Source organism: Martes martes (assembly GCF_963455335.1).
Source record: "Martes martes genome assembly, chromosome: 3".
NCBI classification, from domain to species: Eukaryota; Metazoa; Chordata; class Mammalia; order Carnivora; family Mustelidae; genus Martes; species Martes martes.
Window position 1 is genome coordinate 114,252,933 of NC_137890.1, and position 20,200 is coordinate 114,273,132.

The window sequence follows — 20,200 nt, forward strand, 5'->3', positions numbered from 1 at the left end:
GTTCCAACTTGTGGATAAGGGCCCTGTTGAAATTTTTTTTTTCATTTAAGTCATTAATTTTTTTAAATTTTTAATTTATTTTCAGCGTAACAGTATTCATTGTTTTTTCACCACACCCAGTGCTCCATGCAATCTGTGCCCTCCCTAATACCCACCACCTGGTTCCCCCAACATCCCACCCCCCGCCCCTTCAAAACCCTCAGGTTGTTTTTCAGAGTCCACAGTCTCTCATGGTTCACCTCCCCTTCCAATTTCCCTCAACTCCCTTCTCCTCTCCATCTACCCTTGTCCTCCATATTATTTGTTACGCTCTACAAATAAGTGAAACCATATGATACTTGACTCTCTCTGCTTGACTTATTTCACTCAGCATAATCTCTTCCAGTCCTGTCCATGTTGCTACAAAAGTTGGGTATTCGTCCTTTCTGATGGAGGCATAATACTCCATAGTGTATATGGACCACATCTTCCTTATCCATTCATCCGTTGAAGGGCATCTTGGTTCTTTCCACAGTTTGGCGACCGTGGCCATTGCTGCTATAATTAATTTTTACTTCATTCAGATTTTTTAATTTTAAGAAATAGCCAACTTTAAATTTGTGAAGATGTACAGGAGAAAAAAAAAATCTACTTGTTTGTTTCCCCACTGAGAAAACTGATATAAAATAGCTGAACAGGTTTTTAAGAACTTCCACATATTTTATAATAACTGTATGTTGTCAAATCAACATTATTTCCAAGGCAGTTAGGGCAAGAGGTATTTATATAATATAAACAAAAGCTCAGAGGCAATCTGTGGGTGGGTAATCAGCAGTTGAAGTTATTCAAAGGTCGCTTGTCTTGTCCTTTTTTTTAAAAGACAGTTACATCTGACATTACGTGTAAGTGTGCAATTATATAAGCACATATGCACATATTATAAGAATATCCTTATATAAAAACAGACACGTATGCATAAGAATATACAAATTTGCTGTAAGTATATCAAAATATAAAGGCTCTGGGTTAAGTAACTCAGGTTCTTAATGTCTTAATATCCATTTTAATATCCAACCTTAGGGCAAGCTAATTATGCTCTCTGAGCCTCAGGTGACTTACCTATATAATGTAAAAGTTAAACTAATAATCACTACATGTGATGATTCCGGTAACAACAGTAATGACTAGGATGATAAACAACTGTCCCTTTTATTATTTTCTATGAATCCAATAAGAATAGGTTCAATTAGGAAAGTCAGAAACCTCAGTCTACATCAGCTGCAAACCAAAAGCCAAACTGAGCCTACATAATAGTAAATCTCCTTGACCAAGTAGGCCACTGTATTCAACATTACATTCTGCACAGGAGGAAGAACTTCAGACTTACAGAAGGGGCATTTTGAACCTGCAGACAGTGTGAAAGGGTAACACATGATTGGCTTACCTTTTTACAGGTACTTATTAAAGAATGAAATTACTAAATGCTAAGAGGCTTACACAACAATGGCTGTGTCGTTGCAGGAAAAAGGAGACACTTTAGGAGTGATAACACTGTATGACCACCAGTAAGCATAAAATGAACTTGGGATGCCACAATCCACTTCAACTGAATAAGCAGTATGAAGTTAAGTCATTTCATTATGAAAATTAAAGTAGCTATAAATTAATTTAATCATGTTACTTTTCAACCTTATAAATCAAGTGATAGGGTAAAAAGTTTAATGAAAGTTCCAGAACATTTCTCATCAGTTTCATTTAAGTTACTGATGTTCACTATATTGAGGTTCTAAGCTGTTACAATGATGAGACATGAATTAAGTTTCTGAAAACATTTTAATAAGAGATAATTAACATTTCTATAGAACATTACCAATCCAGCATTTTTAAAACATAAATTATGTTTAATGCTTGTCTTTAGAATAAATCTATGAAGTAATAAGGATAATGCACATTTAACACAGATGAGAAAATTTGAACTTCAGAAATACTCATTAGCCATGATTAACAAGTAGTCAATGGTTTTAAGACAAGACTCAAATCTACCTTTTTTTAGCTTTAAATTCAGTACATTTTGCATTAGTCCCAGCTACCTAAGTCTCAGAAGACTAAAAATAGGGTGCTAGAGTGTAGTGCTTCAAAAAATACTTTAAACTATCTCCAAATATAGGGAATCAAAGTATTTATCTTATAGATAAGGAAGCTCAGATAATATCTACATAAACATGGATTTCTTGGCTCTTTTATAGTTAGTATAATCTACTTCAAAAAAATTTAAACATAAAGGTATGATGAATAAATGCATCCTAGTACATTATACTTTTTTATGATAAGAATCTTTCATATTTCAATTTAGAATCCCTGAACCTTCCCTAGCCTTCCAAAAATACGAAAATATCTACATCATATAAATGTTAAAGACTATTAGGATACTTACAAAAACTTTATCTCCAACTACATTTTCCAGATTTAACTGCCTTGTGATTTCCTTTAGGGCAATTTTATCATTGATCTGCAGCAGTCCTGAAATGAAGCCCATTTAAAAGTATTTAATTAAAGTGAAATATTTGAAACAGTGCAGATTATTTTCCAGTCAAGTTAAGCTTTCTTAATGGTTTCTAACTTTAACTAGAAAGAAAAAAGTCAAATATCTGTGAGTTAACATTACTTTTCTTTTTGAAACTCAGCAATGAAGACATTTGCTAGACTCAAAGAACTATGATCCTTGGGGTTCTTTTATTTTTTTAAAAAAGAAAAGAAAAAACAAGTCCTTATGTGCCTCTTTAATCTTATTTTTTTTTAATTTCTCAAAATACTGTGTATGGTATATTAAAGTGAAAGTTGTTAAACATGGATCAAGTTCTTAAATTATGACTATTACCCACCTTTAAAACACACAACTAAATTAAATTTTACATTATAAAAAGCTCACATAGTTTATATCATTTCCAATGGTAAAATGATGACATACTTACCATTTAGGTGAACTTGTAATACATTTTCACTCACTTCTTCTACTTCCATTAGTTCTTTCAAAGCATGGTTTATTAACTAAATGGTATTAAAAAGTTTATGGAATATTTAATAATAAATAAAAATATAAGCTCATATTCTTCTAAAAATTATGAATAATGGGAACATAATACAATAAAAAGATTGTCATTTGAAACTAACAAGTAAGTTTGCACACTACTCAAAGATAAAAGAAAGGTTTAACGAGAACATCTAATGTACGACTCAGGATGCCAAAGCCAGGACTGATGTCATGCTCTCTCAATCATCTTCCCAAACTAATAAATGTTTAGAAACAACCCTCAAGTTTTCAAAGACATATTTCTCTATAAGTCACATAAAACTATACCCACTTAAGAGCTTCATGTCTGAGTTAGTTCATTATTTATCTCTGACATTTATTCTACTAAATACTACTGAAATCACTTAAAAGCTACTGAAAAACATGTATTAGAGCAATGTTAAATGATTGTAAAAAGTCTACCCCAGTCAACATACCAATTTCTATGAAATACTGTTAACTACTCTGTATGCTATCATGAAATAAAAATATGGAAAACTAAGAAATACCAAGGGGTAAGTTGAAAAAGATGTTTCCCCTATGAGTTGCTAGGTGTATTAGCCACTCCTTATCTGCAGTTTCAACTACCTGTGCTGTGGAAGCAGATGAATCCTCCTTTTGACATTATGGGCAGGTCAAAGTAGCCTAATGTACATAATAATGCCTACATCATTCACCTAACTTCATCTTATCATGTAGGCATTTTATCATTTCACATCATCACAAGAAGAATAAATATAGTACAGTATGATATCTTGAGAGACAGAGACCACACTTACCTAACTTTTACTGTATTTGTTGTAACCATTCTATTTTATTATGTTATTATTTTTAATCTCTTACTGTGTCTAATTCATACATTAAAGTATACCACAGGTAAAGTTTACCATGTTAAAAAAAAAAAAACCAGTACGTATACGGTTTGGTATTATCTGTGGTTTCAGGCATTCACTGAGGTCTTGGAATGTATGTCCCATGGGTGGGGGGGCCTACTACATATAGAGAAAGACCTTATTAAAGAAATGTAGAGCTTGCAATGAAAAAAAATTACTATTAATAATATAATAACTACTAAAAATATACTCACAAGGTGTTATACCACCTTAAATTGTTCAATTATAAAGTTTCAGATATTTATAACTATAGATTCTTAAGCCACATACTTCCTATTCTCTTTTTTGACTTGTGACATCTTATTACAACTCTATGGCAATATAATTACATCTCTTCACATTAATATTATGCACATTTTTTTTTAAGATTTTGTTTATTTATTTGACAGAGAGAGACAGATCACAAGTAGACAGAGAGGCAGGCAGAGAGAGAGGGGGAAGCAGGCTCCCCGCCAAGCAGAGAGCCCGACGCGGGGCCCAATCCCAGGACCCCGAGACCATGACCTGAGCCGAAGGCAGAGGCTCAACCCACTGAGCCATCCAGGCGCCCCTATTATGCACATTTTTTAAAAACTTAAAAATGAACAGAACTAAGAAAAGTCAAAAAACTTTTAAAAAGAAGAACAATGATAAAGGACTACTAATACTAAAACTACTCCTGTGATTAGAAAATAAATGATCCCTCAAAACAGACTGTGTATACAAAAAAAACTAGTAAAGATGGCATCAAAATTTAGTAAGGACAAAAAGGATATTCAAAAAAGTCACTGGAACAATGGCAAACCATTTTGAAAAACAAAATACTATTTGTATTTGCAATACTGTACTTCAATTTGTCACTACAACATCTTTGTGAAATATGAAGAAGTATTTTAAATTATTAGGTTTCACAACAGGTATCAAACATAATTCTGGTATATCTGTATTTTTGTTTGGTTGTTTTTTGTTTTATTTTGTTTTTAGATTTTATTTATTTGTTTGACAGAGATGGAGAAAGCACAAGCAGGAAGAGTGGCAGGCAGAGGGAGAGGAGAAACTCCACTGAGCAGGGAGCCCAATGCGGGGCTCGATCCCAGGACTCTAGGATCATGACCGGAGCTGAAAGCAGATGCTTAATGACTGAGCCACCCAGGCACCCCTAATCTGTACTGTTTTTAAAAAAAATGGAATTCTGGGGTGCCTGGATAATTCATCTAGTTAAGCATCTGACTCTTGATTTCAGCTCATGTTATGATCTCAGAGGGGTAAGATCCAACCCTGTGTCTGGCTCCTTTCTGAACATAGAGCCTGCTTAAGATTCTCTCTCTCTCGCTCTGCTTTTGGCCCTCCCCCAATGCTTGCTCTCATGTGCATGTATGCTCTCAAAATAAATAACCTAAAAAAATGGAATTCTACCTTAGATCATAGTAATCTAAGTCCTCTTAAAAAGGAATATCTCAAAATATCAACTATCATACTATGTAATAAAATCCAATTAAGAAGTGACATTCTTTGTAGAGAACTATCCAAAAATAAAGTGGTACTTCTTGGCTTTTAGAGCAAGTATGAGTCTATCATAAGACTTCATTCCCAGATGATAAAAACGTGGTATGTCAAAATGTGGCCTCTGCCATAGCTTCTTGGTAATCTGCAATGTTCTTCCTCTCACCAAATGGTATCTTATTTACATACTATTTCTATTTCTCTGGGTCTGTTTGTATGTTCTAAATTATTATATGTTTGGTTAATCGTTGAAAACTATTTTAAATTCTTTGCATAATGAAATGGGGGAAATAATAATACCTTCATTTTTAATATACACATAAAGAGAGTTATTATAACATGGAAGGAGGATGGCAGCAAAGAAGGAGGATCCTAAGGTTGCCTCCTCCAACAAATACAAGTAGATCCCAGTCAAATCATCCTAAATACCCCAGAAACCAACCTGAAGACTGGCAGAAAAAACTCCACAACTAAGTGTAGAGAAGAAGACAGAGGACACATCAAAGATGGTAGGAAATGCGGAGACGTGGCTTAGGAGAGAAATGGATCACAGCCAATGCAGTGGGGAGGAAGACACCGTCGCAGAGGAGTGGGAGAGGAGTGGGAAAAAGAGACTAACATACAGGGGAACACACAGGAAATGAATCCTCATAGGACTGGTTTGGAAAGCTAGAGGGCCTCAATTTCTTGAGTTCTTACAACCAGGGAGGCTTAAAGCCTGGGGTTCTAAAGATCAACATGTGTGGTTCTGGGAGAGCTCGAAGGACACTGGGGCTGCTCTTGGAGAGAAGGCAGGGAAAATTCTTTGTGGACATACAGCAATCTGAAGAGCACCCAATAAAACAGATAAATGAAACCGGGAGCTAGTTCTTTGGGGGAAAAAAAATTGGGGGGGGGTTTATGGAGAGGGTGGTTGGGTTATGGATACTGGGGAGGGTATGTGATATGGTGAGTGCTATGAAATGTGTAAGCCTCACTATTCACAGACCTGTACCCCTGGGGCAAATAATGCATTATATTTTAATAAAAATAATTGATAAAAAAATCAATAAAACTGATAAACCTCTAGCCAGACTTACCAAGAAAAAATAAAAACAGAAAAGACCCAAATAAACAAAATCACAAATGAGAAAGGAGAAATAACAAACACTAAAAACTACAAGCAATTACAGAAGAATACTACAAAAAACGACATCCCAACACTGGACGACCTAGAATATGGATAAATTCTTAGTAACATGTAATCTATCAAAACTGAAACAGGAAGAAATACAAATTTGAAAAGTCCAATCGCCAGCAAAAAGCTGAATCTAATAAAAAAAACTCTCAAGAAACCAAAGTCCTGGTCCAGATGGCTTCTTAGGTGAATTCTACCCAACATTTAAAGAATAGTTAATACCTATGCTTCCCAAAATATTCCAAAAAGAGAAAAGGAAGTAAAACTTGAAATTCTTTCTATGAGAGCAGCACTACGCTGATGCCAAAACCAGAAAGACACCACAGAAAAAGAGAACTACAGGCCAAAACCTCTGATGAACATATAGTTGCAAAAAACCTCAACAAAATACTAGCAAACTGAATCCAACAATACATTAAAAGAACCATTCACCATCATCAAGTGGGATTTATTCCTGGGTTGCAAAGGTAGTTCGATACTTAAAAATCAATCAATGTGATACAATACATCAATAAGAGAAAGAGTAAGAACCATATGGTCATGTCAGTAGATGCAGAAAAATCATCTGACAAAGCACAACATCCATTCAGGATAAAAACCCTCAACAAAGTAGATTTAGAGGGACTATACCTGAATATAATAAAGACCAACAGCTAACACCACCCTCAATGGGGGAAAAACTGAAAGCCTTTCCCCTAAGGTGAGGATAAAGATAAGGATGTCCACTCTCACCACTTTTTTTTTTTTTTTAAGATTTTCCCACTTAATTTATTTGAGAGAGTGAGAGAAAACAAGCAGGGGGAGCGGCAGAGGGAGAGGGAGAGGCAGGCTTCCCACTCAGTGAGTAGCCCTATGTGGGGCTCCATCCCAAGACCCTGGGATTGTGACCTGAGCAGAAGGCAGATGCTTAACTGACACACCCACCTCCCCCCAACCCACTTTTATTCAACATAATACTGGAAGTCCTAGCCACAGCAATCAGAAAACTAAAAGAAATAAAAGGCATCCAAATAGGTGAGGAAGCAGTAAAACTTTTCACTTTTTGCAGATGACACGATACTATATGTAGAAAACCCAAAAAACTCTTAAAACTAATAAATGAATTCAGTAAAGTTGCAGGATACAAAAATCAATGTTGCATTTCTATACACCAATAATGAAGCAGTAAAAAGAAAAATTAAGAAAACAATACCTTTTACAATTGAACCAAAATAATAAGATATCTAGGAATAAATACAACTAAGGAGGTGAAAGACCTTTGCTCTGAAAACTATAAAAAACTAACGAAAGCAGTTGGAGACAACACAAAGATATGGAAAGAAATTCCATGCTGATGTACTGGAAGAAAAGATTTTGCTAAACTATCCAAAGCAACTACACATTTAATGCAATCCCTGTCAAAATACCAACAGCATTTTTCACAGAGCTAGAACAAACAATCCTAAAATTTCTATGGGACCACAAAAAACCCTTAAGAGCCAAAACAATCTTGAAAAAGAAAAGCAAAGCAAAGCTGGAAGCATCACAATTTGAGACATCAAGTTATATTACAAAGCTGTATTAATTAAAACACTATGACAATGGTAAAAAATAGACCATCAGAATAATGGAAAAGAACAGAAAACTCAGAAATAAACCCACAGTTATATGGTCAATTAATATTCGACAAAGCACATAAGACTATCCAACAGGAAAACAAACAAATGGTGTTGGGAAAACATGCAAGAGAATGAAACTGGGACACTTTCTTACACCATACAGAAAAATAAATTCAAAGTTGCTCAAAGACCTAAACGTGAGACCTAAAACAATAAAAATCCTACAACGGAGCACAGGCAGTAATTTCTGTGACACAGGCCACAGTAACTTCTTTTTAAATAGGTCTCCCAAAGCGACAGAAACAAAAGCAAGAATAAACTATTGTGATTACACCAAAATAAAAAGTTCTGCACAGTGAAGGAAACAACCAACAAAACTAAAAGGCAACCTACTGAATGGGAGAAGATATTTGCAAATGACATATCTAATAAAGGGTTAGTATCCAAAATATATAAAGAACTGATACAACTCAACACCCAAAAAAACCCAAATAATCAATTTAAAAAATGGGCTGAAGACAGCAACAGACGTTTCTCCAAAGAAGACATACAGATGGCCAAAAGACACATGAAAGGATACTCAACATCACTTACCCTCAGGGAGATAAATAAAAACCACAATGAGATACTATGTCACACCTGTCAGAATGGCTAAAACAAAAAAACACAAGAAACAACAGGCGTTACAGCTGTTGGCAAGGATGTGGAGTAAAAGGAACCCTCCCGCACGAATTCATAGGGAGACATGCTATGTTTATAGCAGCATTATTTACAATAGCCAAATTATGGAAGTAGCCCAAATATCTATCAATAGGTGAATGGATTACAGTATGTATGTATGTATGTATGTACACACACACACACACACACACACACACACACACGAATATTATTCAGCCATAAAAAAGAATAAAATCTTTCCATTTCCAGTGACATGGATGGAGGTAGAGACTACAATGCTAAGTGAAATAAGTCAGTCAGAGAAAGACACATACCATATGATTTTACTCTAATGTGGAATTTAGGAAACAAAACAAACTACCAAAAGTTAAGAGAGAGAGATAAGAAAACCAAGCAACAGACTCTTAACTACAGAGAATGAACTGGATGCTTACCAGAGGGGAGGTGGATGAGAGGAATGGGTGAAAAATGTGATGGGGATTAAGGAGTGCTCCTGTTGTGATGAGCACCAGGTGATTAAAATAAAAACTTAAAAGAAAAGAGAGTTGAAACAAGTTTATAGCACTCTTTCCATTGAATTTACTTCAAACAAGTTATTATGATTTGCCTAGATCAGCTCACAACTTTTTCATGATGTGTTTGTATGGTCTAAAATGATAACTTAAATGTATTAGCATTTATGTCTTCAAATAATAATTTTAGTTCCAGTCTGGATATTGCTAAAACTTAGTCTGTGTGTAACTACCTAAGCAACCAATTGCATAATTTCAGTATTTTTCACAAATAGAGTATCTTTCCAAATGTTTTAAGTTACATTATATAGTAAAAAAAAATTAGTTGGTTTTTTGATGTTACACCAAGCAGGATAACCAATATGGCTACTCCATTTCCACAGTCTTTACAGCTAACAATTTTACAAACATACTGACCCACTTCATTTAGACCTGCCAGCAATCAGGGATTTTTATATTTACCTACTATTCTATTCCCAAATACTTGCTTCTTTGTCTACAGCAATTTCTATACAGAAAAGTATTTTCCAGGGTACAATCTGTCATTTGGATTTTTTTAAAAGATTTTATTCATTTATTTGAGTGAGAGAGAGCATGAGAGAGCAGAAGGTCAGAGGGAGAAGCAGACTCCCTGTGGAGGTGGGGAGTCCGATGCGGGACTCGATTCTGGTACTCCAGGATCATGACCTGCGCTGAAGGCAACTGCCCAATCAAGTGAGCCACCCAGGCACCCCACATCCTATTTTTTAAATAAAATGTTTGAAATACAATAAGCCACACTGTTATCTTTATCAATTAACTGTAGATTCCAAATTTTTGTACTTCAAATAGCTTGGCCAAGGACAGTGTTATATTGTAATCTTATTTCTTATATTGAAACTTACATGAGAGTTCTTGTCTGAAAGAATATATTTTATGTCTCAGGATACTCCACACACAACAAATTATGAAAGTGACAAAACTTAAACAGTGCTCCTAAGCTCTGACCTCCCAATACTGGAATGCAGCAGGATAAATCAAATAATACTGAAATGGAATACGAAGTACAGGATTCTTCCATATTCCACTGAAGTCAGACTTGGTCAATGACTTCAAAGCACCATCAGAGGGTTCTGGTTTAAGATGTAACAACAGGACAACCTGTCAGCATACCAAGAACAATCTATCTGTTTTATTAACTGACAAAAACTCTTGTCTTAATGGCTTTCATCTTCTTAAGCCCTGAAGAAACAGAAAAAACTGACATAGGAGTTTATACAGAAATGGTGTAACATGAAAGAAAGGAAACAGTAAATTGATGAAAAAGATTTAATTACTACTGAAAATGTATATTTTAGAAAATAAATATTTTGAGTCATTTAAGCCAGATTTAGATAAACACAAAACAATAAACTAAGAAGGTGCATGACATGGAGGTAGACAAGAAGGATTATTAGAACTAAAGAGCAGTATCATATGAAAAGAAGCCAACGATGGAATGGATGGTGAAGAAAATCACACTGATGATACGGCAGAATGCTGAGGGAGAGGAAGAAAAGAAAGAAACATGGACAAATAACATAAAGAAATGAGAACAAAGACTTAACAACTGGATACTTTAATCCTAAGAGAGGACAAGAAGAAATGAAAGAAAGGAAATACTAAAAAATAAAATTAGTTTTTATTCATATTAAGACCTAAATTCATATTAAGAGTTTGTAGAATATCAGCTAATGCTCAAACATAGCCTGTGAATAACAAATGCAGTAAGACAAGAGAAGGAAATTAAAGTTATAAAAAGAAACAGGAATGGAAGAAATAAAACTTTCTTCTATTTGCAGATGACACGATTGTCTGCAGAAAATCCCAAAGAACTGACAAATTTTAAGAACCAATCAATTATAGCAAGATTGCAGGATACAAGATAACACACAAAGGTCATCTGCTTTCCTCTATATCAGCAGTAACACTAGGAATCTGAAATTAAAAACGTATACTATTCACATTAGGGTCAAAAATATTTTAAAACTTAGGTACAGGGGCACCTGGGTGGTTCAGTGGGTTAAGGCCTCTGCCTTCGGCTCACGTCATGATCCCAGGGTCCTGGGATCGAGCTGCACATGAGGCTCTCTGCTCCGCGGAGAGCCTGCTTCCTCCTCTCTCTCCGCCTGCCTCTCTGCCTACTTGTAATCTCTGTCTATCAAATAAATAAATAAAATCTTTAAAACTTAGGTATAAACCTAACGAAGTATATATAACTTACATAAGGAAAGCCACAAAACTCTAATGAAAGACCTAAAAAAGGTAAATGGAAAGATATTCCATGTTCATGAATGTGAAAACTCAATATAATTAAGAAACCAGTTTTTCTAATGTGATCTGCAGATTGAAACTACAACTGAACTCAAACATCCCCAGTAGTTGGAAATTAACATATTAATTCTAAAGTTAGTATAAAAAGGCAAAGTACCCAGAATAGCCAAAACAATACTGAAGAAGCACACAAAGTTAGAAGACTGACATGGACTTTAAGGCCTACTATAAAGCTACAGTCATCAAGACGGTAAAAATAGACTGATACAAACAGAATTAACTGACCGTTGAAAAAGAAGCAAAGGTAATTCTATGAAGAAAATATAGCCTTGTCAACAAATGCTAAAACAATTTAAACATTCATATGCAAAAAAAAGAAGGTAAGAAAAAGAATCTAGACACAGACCCTGTATGTTTCAAAGAAATTAACTCAAACCAAATGTAAAATACAAAGAACTATAAAACTTCTGGAAGGAAACATAGGTGAAAACCTAGAAGATCTTGGATTTGGTGCTGAAGTTTATTTATTTTTAAGATTTTGTCAGAGAGAGAGTGTGAGAGAGTGAGAGAAAGAGCACAAGAAGGAGAAGCTGCAGGCAGAGGGAGAAGCAGGCTCCCCACTGAGCAAGAAGCCAGATATGGGGCTTGATCCCAGGACCCCTAGGATCATGAGAGGAAGGCAGATGCTTAACCAACTGAGTCACCCAGGCATCCCAGTGATGAAGTTTAGATATAACACCAAAGTCACAATTCATGAAAGAAATAGCTGATAAACTGAGCTTTTTTTTAAATGAAAAAACTGGGGACCTTAATGAAAACTATGGGACTTTAGTTAATAATAACATATTAATATTGGTTCATCAATTTCAACAAACGTACCATACTAAGGGAAGATGTTAATAATAGGGGAAATTGTATGTATGTGCATGGGGGGCAGTTATAACAGGGGAACTCTATTTTATGCTTAATTTTCCTGGTAAAAAATAGATCTACTTTAGCCAATTTATTAATGAAATGGAGTATAGTTTTAATTTGTATTTAAACATCTTTATAAGTGTTTACTAACTCTATTTCCTTTTTTTCTGAGTTTTCTTCCATGCTTTTACATACAAACTTCCAAGATGAAGTTCAGAATAAATCGAGGCATTAGCTGCTCAAGTTATATATGCAGGCTTGACACTTTGTGTACACATCATTGAGAGCCAACTTCTCTGTTGTAATGCCACTTTGTTTCAAGAGGCATAGTTTAGGATGGAATAATAGGTCTAAATGTACTGTTTTCCTAGATCTCATTTTCTCAGATTATCACTATGAGCTTCTTGAAGAATTAAAGTACTACTTAAAAGTGTTTTCCAAATATTTGTATGAAGATGTATTTTCCAAAGATAATAAAACAATGAAGACTGAAAAAAATTATCCGATAGTGAAAAAAGATCTAAATTTATATTAAGGGAGTTTACAGAGTATCAGTTTTTGTGATCCAAGCTTAGATATTGATCTGAAATTTTCATACTGTTAAGATAAAGAAATTCTATTAAGTGTCTAGACAGGGAAAAAATCACACACACACAAACAAACTCAAAACAAGTTAGCTGTCATGGCTATCAGTGACATTCACTAAATATTTCTGGTTAACTTTTCTTCTAGTCACCTAGGCAGAATGTACTTCTTTACTCTCTTGAAACTAGGCGTAACTATATGACACTTGGCCAGTGAGGAGAGGTGCTCTGTTATCACCTCTGAGTAGGAACTCTAAAAAGAGTATGTGTCCATGATTCATCATGTTGCCTTTTCCTACATCAACACTTGCTGCTTCACCCTGTACTTTTATGTTTTGGAGGTGGCTACTTTCCTTAAACCTCATGAACCAACTACTGGTAGCTTCAATTTTTCTTCTGTAGCTTCCTCCCCTCTCAGCCTTCACAGAATTCAACAGAATTAGGGCCTTGCTCTGGATTAGGCTTTGGTATAAGGGAATGTGTAGGCCACTAAAACTTTCTCCATCTCAGCAGTAAGGCTGTTTCATTTTCTTATTGATGGATTCACTGGAATAGCACTTTGAATTTCCTTCAAGGACTTTTCCTCTACACTCACAGGTTGGCTGCTTGGTATTACAGGCCCAGCTTTTGGCTTACCTTGGCTTTTGACCTGTCTTCCTCGCTAAACTCAATCATTTCTAGCTTTTGATTTAAAGTGAGAGATGTGTGAATTTTCCTTTCGCTTGAACACCTAGGAGCCATTATAGAGTTATTAATAGGTCTAAAGTCAGTATTGTTGTAACTCAGGGAATAGGTAGGCCCGGGGGGAAGGGAGGAGATGGGGGAGTGGCCAGAGAGTGGAACAGTCAGAACCAATACATTTATCCATTAAGTTTATCGTCTTATACAGGCATGGCTCCTGGCACCCCAAAACAATTACAGCAGTAACATTAAAGATCACTGATCACAGATCACCATGACAAATATAATAATGAAAATGTTTGAAATATTGTGAGAATTATCAAAATCTGACATAGAGACAAAATGAGAAATGCTGTTGGAAAAATGATGCCTGCATACTTGCTCGATAAAGGGTTGCCAAAAGCCTTTTAATTTGTAAAAAATGCAATTATTTGCAAAGTGCAACATAGCAAAGGAAAATGAAGTATTGCCAGTACAAACCAACACAAGTATTTTTTTCCTCTTCCTTTTCTGGACTACAGACAAATGTTTCTTTTCACTGATGCATAATAATTATGGATGAATGTACTAGCATTTATTAACCAGTACTCTACTGATGGGCATTTATATTGTTTCTCATCTTTCACTATTAACAAATGGTGTTGTAGTGAGTAACTGTATATACATCATTTCACAAGCTAAATTCCTAGAAATACTGCTGCTGAGTCAAAGGGTATATGACTTTGGCCTAGTTAGATACTGGCTCTTATTCCAGTTATGTCAATTTATATTACCAGCAGGACACATGTCTATTTCTTTATAAGTTCACAATTTAAGTGTTATCAATTTTACAGGTTTGTCAACCTGGTAGACAAAACTGCTAATGTTTTTAGTTAATTTACTTAATTATAAGTAAAACTGAACAAGTTTTAAGTTCAAGACAGATCTGTATTTAATTTTATGTGACCTTTCTGTGCATATCCTTTGCATAGTGTTTCTACTATTTAAGAGTATTATTGTTAGAAATTTAAAATATTCTAATAGCTCAAAGGCATACCAGTCACATGGTTTTCCTTTCAAAACCATCTGAACAGTATTGAGGTCAAACACAAAAGAAAATCATACTAAGGAACTCGAGAATAAAGAAATGTGGGTGCCTGGGTAGCTTAGTCATTAAGCATCTACCTTCAGCTCTGGTCATGACCCCAGGGTCCTGGGATCAAGCCCCACATGGGGCTCCCTGCTCAGTAGGAAGTCTGCTTCTCCCTCTCCCATTTCCCCTACTTGTGTTCCCTCTCCCCCCAAACAAAACCTTTAAAAAAAAAAAAGAGAGAGAGAGAAATAGTGGTTGTATAAAATGACTGAGCATAAGACTGAATCAAATTAAATATAGTCAAAACTAAAAAATTATTGTAAATAATATAATTAACGTAAAATATTCTTCAAAGATTAAAAAAGAAATTACCTAGATTTATATCCCCACTAGAAATGGGTGATTCAATAAAATTGTAAAGTCCTTATTTCCTCACCTTACCTAACAGTCAACATTCATCGCTTCAAAAACAATCTTCTAATTTATATAACTTTACTTAATATATAATTTTATTTCTACACGTAATAAAAAGTATGTTAGTGAGAAATCTAAATTCATTGCATGGCATATAGCAGAAAAGAGCTTTTATACAGCCCAACTACTGAAAATTAATAGTAAATATATTCAATGTAATAGTCATAATTTATCTCATATATTGAATAAAGAATGTGAAAAGAGAAAATGAGAAAAATCAAGAGTATCTTTTTGAGGTAGCTAAGAAAATAAAGAGGGAAAGTAGAAAAGAATTCTAGAAGATGTGACTGTACATATGAAAATTACTTGAGTTAGGGTTAAACAATAAACAATAAAACAATAGGGGAAAAAAGAATGCATGTCATGACAAGTTACCTAATTTATAAATAGAAACAATGTCTACCTTGCAGGGTTAGTGTAAAGAAGAAATGATAATACAGATAAAAAGATCAAGGTAAGGTGCAAGCACACAGACAAAAGGCACAAGGAACATGCTCAATAAATGCTAATTTGTTTTTTCTACTAGCAAGCATAAATTCCTCATGGGCAAAAGGCCATGATGGAAAAAGCAGCAACTGAAAATTTGTTACTGTGGTGAAAAACGATATGCTCAACTCAAATATACCACCCTAATTTTTAAGGCTTTGCACGTCTTCTATGATTTAAAGAAAACGAAAAAAAGAAAATTAATGAGATAATGAAAATAATACAAAGTATTTTCAATACTGTCTATAAGAATCATCACATGCTTACACAAACAAGAAAATACCAGAAAATAATAGTTTTACCGTGGTTTTTCCTGATCCTCGGGGTCCAATAATGAGAACAGAATTACTTTCTCCATGGATAGCAGTTCTTTTTAGCAGCTCAATTAAGTGTCTGGAATGACATAAATAAGCCAAAATTTAAAAAAGAAGCTGGAGGGTAGCCTGGGTGGGTTAAAGCCTCTGCCTTCGGCTCGGGTCATGATCCCAGGGTCCTGGGACTGAACCCCACGTCGGGCTCTCTGCTCAGCAGCGAGCCTGCTTCCCTTCCTCTCTCTCTGCCTGCCTCTCTGCCTACTTACGATCTGTCAAATAAATACATAAAATCTTAAAAAAAATAAATAAATAAAAAGGAAGCTGGAATAATATGCTAGGTAATACTATTTAAAAGCTGAATTTGAATATGCACAGAAAATAGGCATTCCCTTTTTCTTTCTCTCTGGGCACTTGACTTACGCTTTATGTAGTCATATACAGAAAACCACAGAAGAGAAGGTAGGTCAATACGGATTCTCTGGAAATCTCAAGAGAAAACCAAGTAAGTTTGAAATGTCTTGGCTTTATGATGTCATGAGACAAGGGACAACAGTGGCAAATCTTGGGAGCTTTCTTTCCACAACAGACTATGAAGTATCAGAGCTCAGAATTTTCTCCATAATACCAGCTGACAGAAGCAACACAAGATTGAAAGGTAAGGCACATTCTCATTATGACAACAGTTATATCTGCTCTTCCTTTATAATATTTACTGTTTCTATAAAAGAAGAATTTTTTTTTATCTCTATAAAAATGTTTGTTAGCCTTATTCAAGATAAAATCTGTGTGGATAATTTTTACAAAACCTAACGGCATCTGTAAGTAAGTTCATAGCAGACAAAAGAATAGCTAAACTTACTTGTATTGTACTTGTACTCCAAATAAGTTACTATGTGGGCTCTGATGACAAAATCTTTCCCGTAAAATTCTTTGTACCTGATAAAAAGAAAGTGAATAAATATAAATAAAAATGTTACACATGAAATAAAAATGAATGAGAATATATACATTTACAGCAGTCAGAATTAGGTATTAATGAGTCTATTCAACCCTCCCTAAATAACTTGTCTTCACGAGTTCTGTTACCACTTTCATGAGTTGTAAAACTAACGGTTCTTTCAACCTATCTCAAGTCCCAGAGGAAGGATGAGAATTTACTTGTGAGGTTCAACAGAAAGAATGAATTACTTTAGCCACGTCAGCAATTGGAGGGTTGCTTTACACTGCGTGTGAATAAGTGAACACTTCACTTTATATGGTACATATCAGCCAAGGAAAAAAGACAGGAGAGAATCTAATAATGTAATCTCACCTAATAATGCTCATGAACCATACCTCAATCTCTAGAGACCAAACAAATCTAAACTGGCTTAGCCCAAGCCCTATCTATCTGCACCTATCATAAAAGTCAGGATTCTGAAAAAATAAGTTTAAAAGTTCATATAGTTACTGAGGACCCACTAGAAGCAGAACAAGATACTCCTAAAAACGTATGATCCATGCCTAAAGAAATAGTGCAAATAAATTGGAAAGAAATGACACACTGAAAAAAAGTAGTAATTTAGTATATAAGGAAATGCTCAACTACATGGAAGAAATTAGATTCATCTATATTTATAAAATGAGGAATCACTGGAATGAATTAAGAAAAAAAATTTTTTTAAAAATAGGTGATTCTTTTTTTTTTTTTTAAGATTTTATTTATTTATTTGACAGATAGAGATCACAAGTAGACAGAGAGGTAGGCAGAGAGAGAGAGAGAGAGAGAGAGGAGGAAGCAGGCTCCCTGCTGAGCAGAGAGCCTGATGTGGGGCTTGATCCCAGGACCCTGAGATCATGATCTGAGCCGAAGGCAGAGGCTTAACCCACTGAGCCACCCAGGCCCCCCAAGAAAAAAAATTCATATAAATTTTGAGTTTGCCTTAGAATAAAGGGCTTAGACTGAGTTGTAAAATATTATGTCAGATAATCTAGCACATTTTTTAAAAAGACAAACCATTAAAGGCATTTCCTTTTCTGCATCTGCTGCTAATACAGAAACCTTTCAAAGACAAAAACCTTAGGAAGCCATTTGAGATTTGGCCCCACCATTGGAAACAAGAAGCTTCCAAGATAATTTGCTTCTCTCAGACTGACAGCATGGGACTGATTCTTCATGTACCAAAGAGGTAGAATCTGAGTTCTGTTTATACGTACCAGAGGCTAAGCAAAGCAAATTATTCAGTGGAGATAAACTAATCCTAATTATTATATAAGAAGGGGAAAGAATTAAGAGGAGTGATGCCAGAAGAACCAATTATGTAGATCTTAAAGTTAGCCTTTCCTAAATCTTAATTTTTTTCATTATAAAATAGAGACAATAATAGTTTTCTGGCAGGTCTGTTCTCAAGATTAAATAAGGTAGTCGTCTTTAACATAACTTAAGCATTTGTATAGGTAATAGCTGATACATATAAAACACTTAAATGAGCATATATAATCAAAATACTAATTATATGGTGTATTTCTCTACCTAGGTAAGATCATTAGAAATCAAAATATAAATCTCTATCCTTTCCTTTTTCAAACTTCATTAAAGTCTATTAGAGGCAACAACTATGTATAAAATCTAAGGGATAAAGTGAAGTGAAGCTATAGTGAACAGTGAACGGTTCAATAATCTCAAAGTGATCTGAGATGAAGGTTAAACACGTATACAGGTATACAGAAATTAAGCTGTATGTGGAAGGTACTTACTTTACCAGGATATGTAAATCATACTTAAGCTAAAATTCTTTCATGAAACAGTTAAAACTTTTGCTTCCAGAAGGAAAAAAAAAGTAAGTGATGAAGGATGCCAATAACATACATTTAGTTTTGATTTAAAAAAACTATAGTTCTGGTCAAGCCAGATAAATAGAAATACCAGGACAGAGTTATTAAACCCATTCCCTATCTTAAGACACAGACACATAGATATATGCTCAGCACTTGAAATACTGTATGCACTTAAGATAATATTAAATGTTCATGATAAAAACACTCAACATACTAGGAAAAAAGGGCAACACATCCTCACCCCAATAAAGGGCATCTATAAAAACCTATATCTAACATCACATCAATGGTAAAAGACTGAATGTGTTTCCCCAAAATCAAAAACAAAACAAGAATGTCTGTTTTTCAGTTGTTACTCAATATTGTACTGAAAGTTCCAGCCAGGGCAATTAGACAATTAAGACAAAAATAATAAAGTCACCATATTGAAAAGAAAGTTAAACTGTTTGCCGATAACATGATCTTATATAAAAAAATAAAAACTATGAGAACTAGTAAGTCTGGTCAGGGTGCAGGATACAGATTAATATATAAAAATCAATAGCATTTAGATATGCTAGCAATGAACAAATTAAAAATTTAAAACAATTCCATTTATAACATAATAATCACAAGAAATAAAATAGGAAGAAATTTAACAAAAGAAGTAGAGAACTCTGAAGTAAACTGAAATTAGGACACATTTGGAAAGACAGGAGTAAAATTAGGATTCCAACCGTCTAAAGCCTTAAAAAGGATGAAAGTAGTGAAGAGTCTCTCCTTGAAAATGGAAAGTATTTCATAAGTGTTAAGGGGAGAATTCAAATTAAGAAGATAATTATTTCTCTGATCAGTTTTGATTGATAATAGACTTTGAGGTTAATGAAAATATACACTAACCTGTGAAAGGTACTCTGCATGTATTAAGTTGTTACTCTTTGATTTGCGACTGCTCATTTTAACAAACTGAAATCCTTTAAAAAAAAAAAAGCATGAATATAAAACATTACAGGCTTGAAGAGATTAAGAATTTAGTATTACAGAACCAAAATAAACACAACTTTTAAAACACGAAAATTCCAATTTCTCCAACTTCAAAAACTCACCTGAATCTCTTGTGGTAATCATTTCACAATATACATAAATCAAACTGTCGTGCTGTATGTAAATTATTTCTCAATAAAACTGAAAAAA

The 20,200-nt window shown here is 34.4% G+C and overlaps 1 protein-coding gene across 1 annotated transcript in view; it reads right to left on the minus strand.

Annotated features, from left to right (window-relative positions):
• Positions 1–19,975, minus strand: part of ORC4 (origin recognition complex subunit 4) — a 45,775-nt gene extending 25,800 nt beyond the window's left edge. The window contains exons 1-5 of the mRNA XM_080799838.1: positions 19,907–19,975; positions 17,070–17,146; positions 16,199–16,289; positions 2,952–3,027; positions 2,414–2,499 (exon numbers count right to left, since the gene is read on the minus strand). Of these exons, the coding sequence (XP_080655964.1) occupies positions 2,414–2,499; positions 2,952–3,027; positions 16,199–16,289; positions 17,070–17,146; positions 19,907–19,963 (387 nt within the window). The 5' untranslated portion in view covers positions 19,964–19,975. The remainder of the gene's footprint in view (positions 1–2,413; positions 2,500–2,951; positions 3,028–16,198; positions 16,290–17,069; positions 17,147–19,906) is intronic.
• Between the last annotated feature and the right edge of the window lie 225 nt (positions 19,976–20,200).